We start from the raw sequence: 14,374 nt of genomic DNA on the forward strand, positions 1-14,374 counted from the left end.
GCAACGTTTATAAATGAGGCCCCAAGTCATGAACAAAGGCTTGCTTATTACAGTTTTTTAGCAAGCATCTAGGACAAATCAGGACAGGACGTTTCACTGAGCAGCCAATAGAAACAAAGGCTGTAAAACAGTGATCACTAAGGTCATTACAGAAAACACCAGACTGGTACCTATTAGGATTATTTGTGAGGATAACAAAGGAGAGTAGCATTTTCTGGGTGTTTGGAGTCATACCTTGTGGGATTGGTAATAATCTGAGAAAGATTTAGGGAGTCCCATTGCTTTAGGACTTGGTCAGGTGGTTTAAGCATATCCCAGTTTAGGTCACCTATCAGGACAAATTCAGACTTAGTGTAAGGGGCCAGGAGAGAGTTTAGGGCAGGTAGGGTACAGGCTGGTGCTGATGGAGGACGATAACACCCAGCAATAGTCAACAAATAGCTATTTGAAAGTGTAATGCCAGCAAATCAAATTGTTTGGGGACAGACTTGGTGGAGACAACTGAGCACTGAAGGTGATCCTTGGTAAAGATTGCCACTCCCCCACCTTTGGAAGATCTGTCTTGCCGAAAAAGGTTATAGCCGGTATTGAAAACACTCTTTCTTAACCACTTCTCAGTAATGACCAACACATCTGGATTGGAGCTGTGAACCCACACTTTCAATTGATCCATTTTAGGTAATAAGCTTCTAGTGTTAACGTGCAGAAAACTCTGGCTTTTAGGAGAGCAGAAATCAGTGAAACAGATATCAGAGCACACATTAGAATTGGGGCTAGCAACAGGGTGTACATGCACATTTCCAGATATCATCAACAGTAATACAATCAAGGCAACCTTAAAAGGAAAACAACACCAGAAAGTTAGATGCAGTGTGTTTGTTGTTCATTACAATGAGGACTTGCTCTCTCTGTCCGATACAGCTCCTTCATTGGGCATAATAATGAGGGGTTAAGCAGTGGGCAGATCGTAAATCTGCTGGGCTGAAATTGCTCTGCCATTGGACTGACTTGGGACCACTACTGTAAATCTGTCCCATCCAGAAACACAGGGTTGTTTATCACCCAACATATCACTGGACATTGCAAACGTCCTCACCAAACCTGTGACGTTACTGAATCACCCAACTCATTATACATCTGCCATGATAGCCAGAGAAGATGTGTGGCAGGAAACAAACAAGTTTAATTAGTTGTGGTTATCTGGTCAGAGCATTCAGATGTAGAAGCAACTGAACTGAGATGTCAGATTCTGTGTCAGTGTTGGATTAGAGTGTGTGTTAGGGCTTGTATAGGGAGGGAGAGAGGGATAGGGATAGGGAGGGAGAGAGGGAGCGAGAGATAAATAATCACACTCATTCATCTGAGTGGACAGGGGACAGACACTCTTCTGGTCATCTAACACAATATGGACACTAATAAAACATTTAATAAAAGGCTCCAGTATACTTGATTATCATTTAAGTGAGAAATCCTCATGTAGGGTCACTTAGATTATCATGTGACCCATATTGGTGTTTTGGCATGCATATAGTGGCCTAGATTCAACCCATGTCACTATGGTAACATATGGTCAAATTAATATAGATTTTATAGATTTTGTTGTTGGTTAATAAATCAAGAAAACAAATCATTTTTATTGTCATAAATGTTATTGTTTATAGCCTAAGTAGTATCATAGACACCTGCTTACAACCTAAAACAGCTCATATGACTAAATATCAACACTGATGGAAGGATGGAAATAGCAATTAGTCTATCTAAGATTTGCGCTCAGGAGATCATTTTGTGTGTGAGAGCGATACGTAACGAGTGGGGAAGGTGGAACGGTGTATGTTGGGGAAAGGGTCTCGTTTCTATCCCAACTCACCTGCAAATCTCGATCTGATACAGACACACCGTTTTCAGTAAACATTTGTTCTAACTAATGCGGGTGTCGTTATTTGTAGAGCCGGACAGGCGCACGTGTATGGAGCTTTTTAGGAGTTGGGAATGCTCGGTAAGCAAGTTAGATCCTATTCTTATTAGGCTTCCTGAATGAGGACACGGATGGATATCGTGGCACTGTCAAAATGACACGGACTCTCACTCTCCTCGCTTTCCTTTTCACTGTTATAAATTGTAAGTATTTCATGTATGTGAATTTCGATTGCATTGTCAGTTCAGTTGAAAAATATTCTCTCTACAATGGGTTGTTCTTGCTGATGTTGTTATAATTGTACCTTCAGAAAGGAGGTTCACTTTTGTAATTCACCTACAGTGCATGTAATACACTATTTAATTTCATGTTAGCCAAGTTTCCATGAGTGATTAAACGTGTTTTTTTTAATCAGAGAGGAACATAGTTCAACATGTATTGATGCCTTAATTTCAACAAAATCAATTAGATACAATACTGTCAAGAGAATAACACAATATTTGTGTTACTCTTTATACTTTATATACAAGCACATTCACATGATATGTTATGTTTGGTATGGCATGTATTCATTTGTGGATATCCGTCAACCATTTCACATGATATGTTATTAATTACAATTCGTATGATGTGTTACGAATTTGCAAAACCTACAGTATGTTACGAATGTGCAAATGTACAAAATGTTACGAGTCTTCAAAACATATGATATGTTAAGAATTCCAATTTGCTGTGACTACCGTTCATTTCGTGGCTAACACTAATATTAGCTAGCTGGCTAACATTAGCTGAGTTAGGGTTAAGGTTACGAGTTAGGTTAAAGGGTTAACTAAAATGGTTAGGGGAAGGGTTAGCAAATATGTTAAGTATTTGCAAAGTATCAAAAAGTAGTGATCAGTTGAAAAGTTACTAATTAACTAAAATGCAAAAGTTGTTAGTTATGAGATTCGAAAATACAACCTTTGGGTTGCTAGATGTTTGCATTATATGCCCACCCACCTTTCATTTGTTGTCTTAAATAACCTTCTGTCTTATGTAACCATACCATAAGTAAATCTCATATCGAACATCTCATTCCAAAATCATGGACATAAATATGGAGTTGGTCCTCCCTTTGCTGCTATAACAGCCTCCACTTTTCTGGGAAGGCATTCCACTAGGTGTTGGAACATTGCTGCAGGGACTTGCTTCCATTTAATATTAGTGAGGTCGGGCACTGATGTTGGGGGATTAGGCCTGGCTCGCAGTTGGCAGTCCAATTCATCCCAAATGTGTTCGATGGGGTTGAGGTCAAGGCTCTGTGCAGGCCAATCAAGTTCTTCCACACCGATCTCGACAAACCATTTCTGTATGGACCTCACTTTGTGCACAGGGGCATTGTTATGCTGAAATAGGAAAGGGCCTTCCCCAAACTGTTTCTACAAAGTTGGAACCACAGAATTGTCAAGCATGTCATTGTATTCTGTAGTATTAAGATTTCCCTTCACTGGAACTAAGGGGCCCCAACTATGAAAAACAGCCCCAGAAATGATTATTCCACCTCCACCAAACTTTACAGTTGGCACTATGCATTCAAGCAGGTAGTGTTCTCTTGGCATCCGCCAAACCCAGATTTGTCCATCGGACTACCAGATGGTGAAGTGTGATTCATCACTCCAGAGAACGCATTTTCACTGGTGGCAAGCTTTACACCACTCCAGCCAACGCTTGGCATTGCGCATGGTGATCCTAGGCTTGTGTGTGGCTGCTCAGCCATGGAAACTCATTTTATGAAGTTCCCAGCGAACTATTATTGTACTGATGTTGTTTCCAGAGGCAGTTTGGAACTCGGTAGTGAGTGTTGCAACCGAGGAAAGACGATTTTTACGCGCTATGTGCTTCAGCACTTGGCGGTCCCGTTCTGTGATCTTGTGTGGCCTACTACTTCTTGGCTGATCCGTTGTTGCTCTTAGACGTTTCCACTTCACAATAACCCCAGTTACAGTTGACCGGTGCAGCTCTAGCAGGGCAGAAATTTGACAAACTGACTTGTTGGAAAGGTGGCATCCTATGACGGTGTCACATTGAAAGTCACTGAGCTCTTCATTAAGGCCATTCCACTGCCAATGTTTGTCTATGGAGATTGCATGGGGGTGTGCTTCATTTTATACACCTGTCAGCAATGGGTGTGGCTGAAATAGCTAAATCCACTCATTTGAAGGGGTGTCCACATACTTTTATATATATAGTGCATTCGGAAAACATTCAGACCCCTTGACTTTTTCCACATTTTGTTTGATGTTTGATTGATTTGGAGTACACCTGTGGTAAATTAAATTGATTGTACATGATTTGGAAAGGCACACACCTGTCTATATAAGATCCCACAATTGACAGTGCATGTCAGAGCAAAAATCAAGCCATGAGGTCGAAGGAATTGCCCATAGAGCTCCGAGACAGGATTGTGTCGAGGTACAGATCTGGGGAACGGTACCAAAACATTTTTGCAGCATTGAAGGTCCTCAAGAACACAGTGGCCTCCATCATTTTTAAATGGAATAAGTTTGGACCCACCAAGACTCTTCCTAGAGCTAGCCGCTCAGCCAAACTTTGCAATCGGGGGAGAAGGTCCTTGGTCAGGTAGGTGACCAAGAATCTGATGGTCACTCTGACAGAGCTCTAAAGTTCCTCCGTGGAGACGGGAGAACCTTCCAGAAGAACAACCATCTCTGCAGCACCCCACCAATCAGGCCTTTGTGGTAGAGTGGCCAGACGGAAGCCACTCCTCAGTAAAAGGCACATGATAGCCCACATGGAGTTTGCCAAAAGGCACCTAAAGACTCTCCGAACATGAGAAACAAGATTCTCTGGTCTTATGAAACCAAGATTGAACTCTTTGGCCTGAATGCAAAGCGTCACATCTGGAGTAAACCTGGCACCATCCCTACGTTGAAGCATGGTGGTGGCAGCATCATGCTGTGGGAATGTTTTTCAGTGGCAGGGAGACTAGTCAGGATCGAGGCAAAGATGAACGGAGCACAGAGAGGTCCTTGATGAAAACCTGTTCCAGAGCACTCAGGACCTCAGACTGGAGCAAAGGTTCACCTTCCAACAGTACAACGACCCTAAGCACAGAGCCAAGACACCGATCGAACATCTCTGGAAAGACCTGAAAATAGCTGTGCAGCAACACACCCCATCCAACCTGACAAAGCTTGACTAGATTTGCATAGAAAAATGGGAGAAACTCCCCAAACACTGGTGTGCCAAGCTTGTAGCGTCATGCCCAAGAAGACTCGATGCTGTAATCTCTGCCAAAGGTTCTTCAGCAAAGTACTGAGTAAAGGGCCAGCTTTTTTGTTGTTTGTAGATTGATGAGGAAAGAAAGTATAAGGCTGTAACGTAACAAAATATGGGCAAAGTCAAACCTATTATGTTTCAGTAGCCTTTACAATCAGTCATAAGGGCATTCTGGGTATTATCATAGAAAACATGTGTGTATTCACTGTGCTGTGGTTGGAGGAGGGGTTTGGTTAAAAGGTTTCCAACAAATGGGCATCAAATGGGCATGACTACCACAATAACACAGATGAAGGAGCTTAGACCGGCCCTTCTCAAGAAGAGAAAGTCACTGGGAAGTCACTGAGAGAGTAAAGGATCATATATCACACTTTGCCTATACAGTACACTGGCCATTTACAGCACCTTCCTGCAAGTGAATTTGACAGCTGGGATAGATGCTATGTGTATCTTTTTACTTGTCCACTCTGTCTTGTTGGTACGCTGTCACAACATGTATGGCCTGAAAATAAAGCCAGGAGAACTGGCTAAAGCACACAGACCTGGCTGGTGACCAGGCTACATAGTCTGTCTGTGCTCAGCATGGAGAACCTGGCAGTAATACCATACAGATAAATGCCACAGTGTTCTGTAATCAGTAGGACCTCTGGCATGTCTTGAGGGCCTTTACTGAAATCCAGATGACAGGATGTTTTTTGCCTACTGTTTCTATTGGGTCAAAAGACAGGGTTATTATGCACCTCCCAATCTCGTCATAGATGCAATTTTTGAGAATGCAGTATTTTGGAGCATAGGGCAGAGTGACTTTTTTAAAAGTCAACCATTGCTGATTCAGTCACTATATTAACCCCGCTTTCCCCTGCTGCCAATCAAGATAATGTCAATGCCACACTTTTAAAGTGTTGCCATTAAAAGGCATGTACATTCAAATCAAATCAAATGTTATTTGTCACATACACCTTACCGTGAAATGCTTACTTACAAGTCCTTAACCAACAAAGCAGTTCAAGAAATGGAGTTAAGACAAAAAACAGAAAGTAACACAAGAAAATGACATAACACTAACGGGGCTATATACAGGGGGTACCTGTACCGAGTCAATGTGCGGGGGTACAGGTTAGTAATGAGACTATATACAGGGGGTACCTGTACCGAGTCAATGTGCGGGGGTACAGGTTAGTAATGAGACTATATACAGGGGGTACCTGTACCGAGTCAATGTGCGGGGGTACAGGTTAGTAATGAGACTATATACAGGGGGTACCTGTACCGAGTCAATGTGCGGGGGTACAGGTTAGTAATGAGACTATATACAGGGGGTACCTGTACCAAGTCAATGTGCGGGGGTACAGGTTAGTAATGAGACTATATACAGGGGGTACCTGTACCGAGTCAATGTGCGGGGGTACAGGTTAGTAATGAGACTATATACAGGGGGTACCTGTACCGAGTCAATGTGCGGGGGTACAGGTTAGTAATGAGACTATATACAGGGGGTACCTGTACCGATTCAATGTGCGGGGGTACAGGTTAGTAATGAGACTATATACAGGGGGTACCTGTACCGAGACAATGTGCGGGGGTACAGGTTAGTAATGAGACTATATACAGGGGGTACCTGTACCGAGTCAATGTGCGGGGGTACAGGTCAGTCAAGGTCATTTGTACATGTAGGTAGGGATAAAGTGACTATGCATAGATAATAAACAGTGTCAATGTGAATAGCCATTTGATTAATTGTTCAGCAGTCTTATGGCTTGGGTGTAGAAGCAGTTAAGGAGCCTTTTGGACCTAGACTTGGTGCTCCGGTTCCACTTGCCATGCGTTAGCAGAGAGAACAGTCTGACTTGGGTGACTGGAGACTTTGATAATTTTTTGGGCCTTCCTCTGACACCCCTTAGTGTATAGGTCTTGGATGGTAGGAAGCTTGGCCCCAGTGATGTACTGGGCCATATGCACTACCCTCTGTAGCGCCTTACGGTCAGATGCCGAGCAGTTACCATACCAGGCGGTGATGCAACCGGTCAGGATGCTCTCGATGGTGCAGCTGTAGAACGTTTTGAGGATCTGGGGACCCATGCCAAATCTTTTTAGTCTCCTGAGGGGGAAAAGGTGGTGTCGTGCCCTCTTCACGACTGTCTTGGTGTGTTTGGAGCATGATAGTTCATTGGTGATGTGGACACTAAGGAACTTGAAACTCTCGACCCGCTCCACTACAGCCCTGTCGATGTTAATGGGGGCCTGTTCAGCCCTCCTTCTCCTGTAGTCCACGATCAGCTCCTTTGTCTTGCTCACATTGAGGGAGAGGTTGTTCTCCTGGCACCACACTGCCAGGTCTCTGACCTCCCTATAGCATGTCTCCCCTTTCAAGACCCAGTTGATACATACATGCGCACACACACACACACACACACACACACACACACACACACACACACACACACACACACACACACACACACACACACACACACACACACACACACACACACACACACACACACACACACACACACACAGTGTAATAGCCCTTCTCAGCAGGTAGTGATTACTTGTTTGATTTGCCTGCTCTCCCACTGGCCAGTGCCCTTCACCTCTGGGTAAAGAGTGTGGATATTTGACAGCAGCCTCCCAGGGCTTTGACAACATGCCATCTGTCTTGTAGAGTCCACCTGACTGATGATAGGGGAGCCATGGAAACATGCACCAGTCTATGAGGGAGTCCTGTTGGACTCTCAACTCTACATGAAGCTATACCTTGATAATTAGGATTTGTGGTAATTGCCTGGCACAAACTGGCACTGATAATACACTATTGGGAAGGGATCTATAGTCAAAACGTGTATGTTATTTTTAGCTACCATTATCCATAAATGTGAATCAATACTATGCATGCCAGTCTCCCTTAGCTAAAAGTAGAGGAGAGTCCGACTGCATCACTTCTTGTTTTTATAAGAAACAATTTATTTAAAATTCTAAATAGTTTGCAGAGTCAATTTACACACAGCACTGACACACACACACACTTACCCCACCAGACATGCCACCAGGGGTCTTTTCACAGTCCCCAAATCCAGAACAAATTTAAGAAAATGTACAGTATTATATAGAGCCATTATTGCATGGAACTCCCTCCCATCAAAGATTGCTCAAGTAAACAGCAAATTTGGTTTTTAAAAAACAACGCCTCTCCCCTATTTGAGCTAGATATTGTTTGTATGTACTGATATGTAGGCTATGTAACATTTTAAATGTATGTAGTTCTGTCCTTGAGCTGTTCCTGTCTATTAATGTTCAATATTATTTCATGTTTTGTGTGGACCCCAGGAAGAGTAGCTGCTGCTATCGCAACAGCTAATGGGGATCCTAATAAAATACCAAATACCACATCATGAATCTTCAAATTAATATTTTTCAGTGCAACAGTCTTAGCAGCTATTGTAAAGATTACTTCAGGGCATGTACCATTTGACTAAGCATTTTTCTCCAAAACAATTTCTGGGCTACTCAGCTACTCTCTGCTACTGTATGACAGAGCATTACTCAGTATAGAGGAGGGCTGGTGGGGGAAGAGAGGGTTGTTGGTGGAAGAGAGGGTGTTTTATCATCTACGCCTCCCTGTCCTTCCTCCACCAGGACAGGGAGGCAGGGGGGGGGGGGTTGACTTGCGCGTTGTTTATCAAGGAGCAGAGGGTGTGCTGGTTTGTTTCATGTGATTGTATTCCTGGCTGGAGCTCACATAAGACAAAAGGCTGATCATGTGGCTTTAGGCTCTGGCTCTGCAACATGCAGAATCATTAACACTGCAGAAACATCTCCCCTCCCATATCCCGGATGTTAATTATTCCGCAGGTAGCTCCAAGGCCCTCATATTTTTTTACTATATATTCAACAAAGCCCAAGCCCTATCAGACAGGCATTATCCTCTGTGGGAGTTTGTCTCACACTTTAGTATGCAGTTTGTTTGGAGTGCTATTAAACACCTCCAGGTACAAGGATATAAAAACCAGGAAGTGTCACAGTAGGTGTTTTGTTCTGCTCCTCTTTGTCCTGGGTTGGGGAGCTGAAAGACTGAAACACTGCAGAGTCAGCAACACAGTTTTCATCCAGTCCACACTGGGCCATAAAACATGCTCCATGAAACAACATAAAAAGACAGGCGTGACAGTCCAGCTATAAAACCAGTGACTAAACACAACAGATACAGCCAGTGGGTCTTTTTTTTATCGCACAGTAATCTAGTTTTGTCATTGTTATAACACAATTTCAATAAAGGTAACAACTGTGACTATTTCCTGTAACTATCTCCAAATCACTGTTGACTCTATCCATAGGTGGCAGTTGTGCGGACTCAGAGGAGCGTCTGATGAACTGTCTGCTGGGAAAGGATCGCTACAACAAGCTGATCCGCCCAGCTGTGAACAGGACAGAGCGGGTTACTGTCAAACTACAGGTGTCCCTGGCCCAACTCATCAGTGTGGTGAGTCTCATGATAGCCATTCCATAGAGCCAGTTAGAGGCCCTGAGACGGAGAGGAGAGATGGGGCAGATGAGTGAGACCACAGAGGGAGAGGAGAGAGCAGAGATGAGAGAACAGAAAGGGAGAGCAGAGCTCAGAGGAGTCAGTGGCAACCATGTTAATTACTTACACACATTCTACTGAAAGGCCCTGGCCCTAATGACAGCATGGGTATAGGATGGATCTGGCAGGGCTATGCTCTCCATCTCTGTCATGTCCAGATTGAAACTTCAGCACATTGCGTTAGAAGGAGCTGTAAAAGCTGCTGCAGGAGAGGACGTTGGAGTCCCACACTGATTTACAGGGTCCCTCCCTCCCTTCCTTTCAGCCCAGGCATGGCCCAGAGAATAACAGCACGACACATACGTCCTCTGTTTATGGCCTCTTATTGTCCTCCTCTTCTTTGGTAATTGAAATTTGAATGTCCTGTAAAGTTTAATGGTATGAGAAGTGTGATATAGTTGTTTTAAAGCATTGTGCTGCTGCGTGCATTGGAGGTTTGCCCACTCTGCTGCCCACTCCTTTTTAGGGGTGTTCGTTTTACTTGCTGTTCAGAGTTGATGCAAGCGCTCTGTGGATTTATCAACAGGTCCAACGGCACTCAGATGGCAGATGTGTCCCAGGCGAAAGGTGTCATTTATCTTAACAATTGACCCCATGTGCAGGGAATTTATTCAGCGTGGAAACACATCTCTCACTTTTACTCTCTTCTAAATCAAGCATGTGCACTAGAGGAATGTGTGCTGGAGTCTGTACGTGTGTCTGAGTTTTGTCATTAAACATGCTTTGTGTGTCGTATAGTAAATAGTCTGTTTTTAAATGAAGCTAACACTGACATTTTCCTTTCCAGAATGAGAGAGAGCAGATTATGACCACCAATGTTTGGCTCACACAGGTAAGCATGAAGATTATGGCCCTATCCTATTAATCATTCATTACTCAGTCTGTCCCCTCGTCCATCTCCAGCTCCAGTGTCCTTGTCACTGAACCTGAATTAAAGCAGAACCATGCCTCTGACTCAGACAATCCGGATCAGAACAGACTGATAATTGTGCCCACACCATTCACCACTTTTCATTTCAATGATAATTAAGTGTGTCATTGGGAATGATCTGGTGTTGGGAGAGAGTCCTTATGTGACTGAGTGCAACAGTCAGAACAGTGAGGGGAGCCTAACAGTTAAGAGCGTTGGGCCAGTAACCGAAAGGTCGCTGGTTCGAATCCCCGAGCTGACTAGGTGAAACATCTCTCTATGTGCCCTTGAACAAGTCACTTAATCCTAATTGCTCATCTAAGTCCCTCTGGATAAGAGTGTCTGCTAAATTACTAAAATGTTAAATATGTAACCCCCCTGTCTCTTCAGCACTGGGATGACTACAGGCTATCATGGGACCCTTCTCAATATGATGGCATTGACAAGCTACGTATTCCTTCCAGACACATCTGGCTACCTGATATTGTGCTCTATAACAAGTAAGTAAGCATTATTCATTTTCCAAATGATGAACACATTTTCTCATGTAATTTACGGATCATGAAAATCAAATGTGTGATTGTAATACATTTTCTCATGAAGACATAATATGTTTCTGTAATGGAGTCCTCTCCCCCTACCTCCCTCATCACTCTCTCCATAGTGCGGATGGAACCTATGAGGTAACAGTCTTCACCAATGCCATTGTCCAGTTCAACGGCAGCATCTTCTGGCTCCCTCCGGCCATCTATAAGAGTGCCTGCAAGATCGAGGTCAAGCACTTCCCCTTTGACCAGCAGAACTGCACGCTCAAGTTCCGGTCATGGACCTACGACCACACCGAGCTTGATTTGGTCCTGAAGACAGGGGTGGCCAGCATGGATGACTTCACTCCCAGTGGGGAATGGGACATCTTGGCCCTGCCAGGCAGGCGGACGGTTAACCCTCTGGATCCTACCTACGTGGACCTCACCTATGACTTCATCATCAAGAGGAAGCCGCTGTTCTACACCATCAACCTAATCATCCCCTGTGTCCTCATCACCTCTCTGGCCATCCTGGTCTTCTACCTGCCGTCTGACTGTGGGGAGAAGATGACTCTGTGTATCTCAGTCCTCCTGGCCCTCACTGTGTTCCTCCTCCTGATCTCCAAGATCGTCCCTCCCACCTCGCTGGACGTGCCTCTGATTGGGAAGTACCTGATGTTCACCATGGTGCTGGTGACCTTCTCCATCATCACCAGTGTGTGTGTGCTCAACGTGCACCACCGCTCCCCCAGCACACACACCATGCCCTCCTGGGTCAAGGTAGTGTTCCTCAACAAGCTGCCCCATCTGCTCTTCATGAGACGCCCGAAGAATAACTCTGCCCGCCAGCGGCTACGCCAGCAGAGACAACTCCGAGCTCGCAGATCCATCCTGGCGGACCTGGGCTACCCTGCCACCGCCATGTCCAAAACAGCCACCACTGCTGCCATGTCTTCCTCCTCTGCCTCGGCCTTCTCCTCCCCGGGACACTTTTACAACAAAGTCACAGCTCCGCTGGGCTACACCCACACCTTCACGAAGGGGGAGGCCTGCTCCACCGAGTTCCTGCCCAACAGCTTCCCCTCCTCCCAGGACCTCCGCCATAGAGGCAGCCCAGACTGGGGGGGAGATGTCCAGGAGGCAGTGGACGGGGTCCGCTTCGTGGCTGATCACATGATGGGGGACGATGATAACCAGAATGTAAGTGATCCATGACCATGTCAGTGGGGTTAGTGTTGTGAAATGAGCTGGAGTTAGAACTCAAATAGGTGTTTTTTATCCTTGGTCCTGGAGAGACGTAGTGTGTACAGCTTAGTACTTTTAACACCTGGCTCCACTAATGATCATGACCTTGATCAGCTGGACCAGTTGTGTAAGTGCTGGTCTAGGACAAAAGCCTGCACACACTGTAGTCCTCAAAGACCAGGAATGAAGAATACTGGGATGTGGGGTAGTTGAGAATACAATCCAGTAAAATAACCCAGACTGTTGTAATAGATTGTTTTCATAAATACATAAATGCAAAAGTGAGGTGACCAGGCTTGAAAAATGTCCAACTTTAAAAACTGCAGAGGAGAGGGGTGAAAGGGTCAGTAGCTGCTACAAGGTCTGGCTCAGTCATATTTACACTGGTGCTTTCTCTTTGTTTCTTCATCTTATATTACATTTGCATCACTTTTAAACTCATCAATCACATATTGTACTCCATACCCAATTTCTGCATGCCACAGGTGTTACCGTATGAACATGACAGTAATGTGACCATACCTTGTTCTCTGTGTGTTCCCAGGTGATCGAGGACTGGAAGTATGTGGCAATGGTGGTGGACCGTATGTTCCTGTGGATCTTTATAATAGTGTGTGTGACTGGAACCCTGGGTCTTTTCCTCCAGCCTCTATTTCAGCATTCAATAGTCCCCATCCAGCAGCCCAGCTCAGACACACCCCGTACCTGAACCCCCCCCCAAGAAGTATGGGGGTCATACATAGACATAAGGGTCATAGAACATCAACCAATGTCATGTGGCCTACAGCAATACAAGTCTCTGTATCTCTTTCTGTTCCTACTACCTGGTCTTAACACGGCACATCGGTACAAGGAAGAGTTGACTTTTTCCATATAGTTGAAGCAGAGATACAAAGATGTCCCTCTAAAACCAGACTGAAAGTACAAACGTTACCCGTGTGGAGTAATAACCCAAATAATACGTCAGATATCATTTGACTCCCGATTTCTCTCCCATGTTATATCACCCTGTTGTGGAAATGTAATGGAAAAAAATCTATAAATGTATAAAAAGGTCGGTGAGTTTGATTAAATTCATTAACACCCAATAAAGTCTAAAGTGGTGGGGTACTAAATGAAATGATGTTCAGTGTGATAAAATAAAATAGCTTGGCTAGGTCACATTGATAAGATGGATATTGGACAAAATCATGTAGCTCGGAACATTATGATTCAAGCTAGGGTGTTATAAAGAGGCCTCCTAACTGATACACCCCCCATTGGTGAATGAGTTACAAGGCTATAACCTGTGAATTACTGGGGATATTCCTCACAGATGTATTATTTGGATGCAATAAACAGTTCCAGTTTAAAAAACATATTTGTACTGTTTATTTTGTTATGTCTTAAGTTTCCTGATTTAACCATGAACAGAAACATAAAGGCAGTGAGCCTAATAGTGAAACAGCCACACAAGAAGTTACGTATTGTGCCATCTACTGGCCACATTTTAATGCCCACTCTGGCATCACATCCATTGATATTGCACGGACTCTCTGGCTATAGTTATCACTCTCTCCTTCGATCAATCGCCAGAACCCTGTGACTTTATGTCACATCAGCTGCTAATGACAAGGCAAAGCAGCTCTGTGATGATATGTGATTACACTGACAGTTTAAACATCAGCCTGCCTACTGGGGAGGTTAGGAATACCGCACTGGCTTCTAGGAAATATGCAAGCTGGGTACTTTTAACCTAATATGATGATTGATTGAACCCTTCTAACATGCTTACACCTCTCCGAAAGAGTAGCCTCTTTACTAAATGGGATCTTTATCATCTTTGTTGGTCTGTCTTGCCAATGTTTATAGTACTATACCTATGTCTTGATGTTAATGTTTCTGGTTTCTGTTTTGTCTGAATTTTGGGGGTGGAA

The 14,374-nt window shown here is 44.2% G+C and overlaps 1 protein-coding gene across 1 annotated transcript; it reads left to right on the forward strand.

The window, feature by feature from the left end:
* The first annotated feature begins 1,791 nt into the window (after positions 1–1,791).
* LOC109895005 (neuronal acetylcholine receptor subunit beta-4-like) lies at positions 1,792–13,814 on the forward strand. The gene is made up of 6 exons (XM_031830826.1): positions 1,792–2,118; positions 9,529–9,674; positions 10,564–10,608; positions 11,077–11,186; positions 11,351–12,413; positions 13,003–13,814. Exons 1-6 carry the CDS (start codon positions 2,070–2,072, stop codon positions 13,165–13,167), a joined length of 1,578 nt encoding a protein of 525 aa, XP_031686686.1. The 5' UTR covers positions 1,792–2,069; the 3' UTR covers positions 13,168–13,814.
* Positions 13,815–14,374: the final 560 nt, after the last annotated feature.

This window comes from Oncorhynchus kisutch, linkage group LG8 (genome assembly GCF_002021735.2).
Source record: "Oncorhynchus kisutch isolate 150728-3 linkage group LG8, Okis_V2, whole genome shotgun sequence".
Lineage (NCBI taxonomy): Eukaryota > Metazoa > Chordata > Actinopteri > Salmoniformes > Salmonidae > Oncorhynchus > Oncorhynchus kisutch.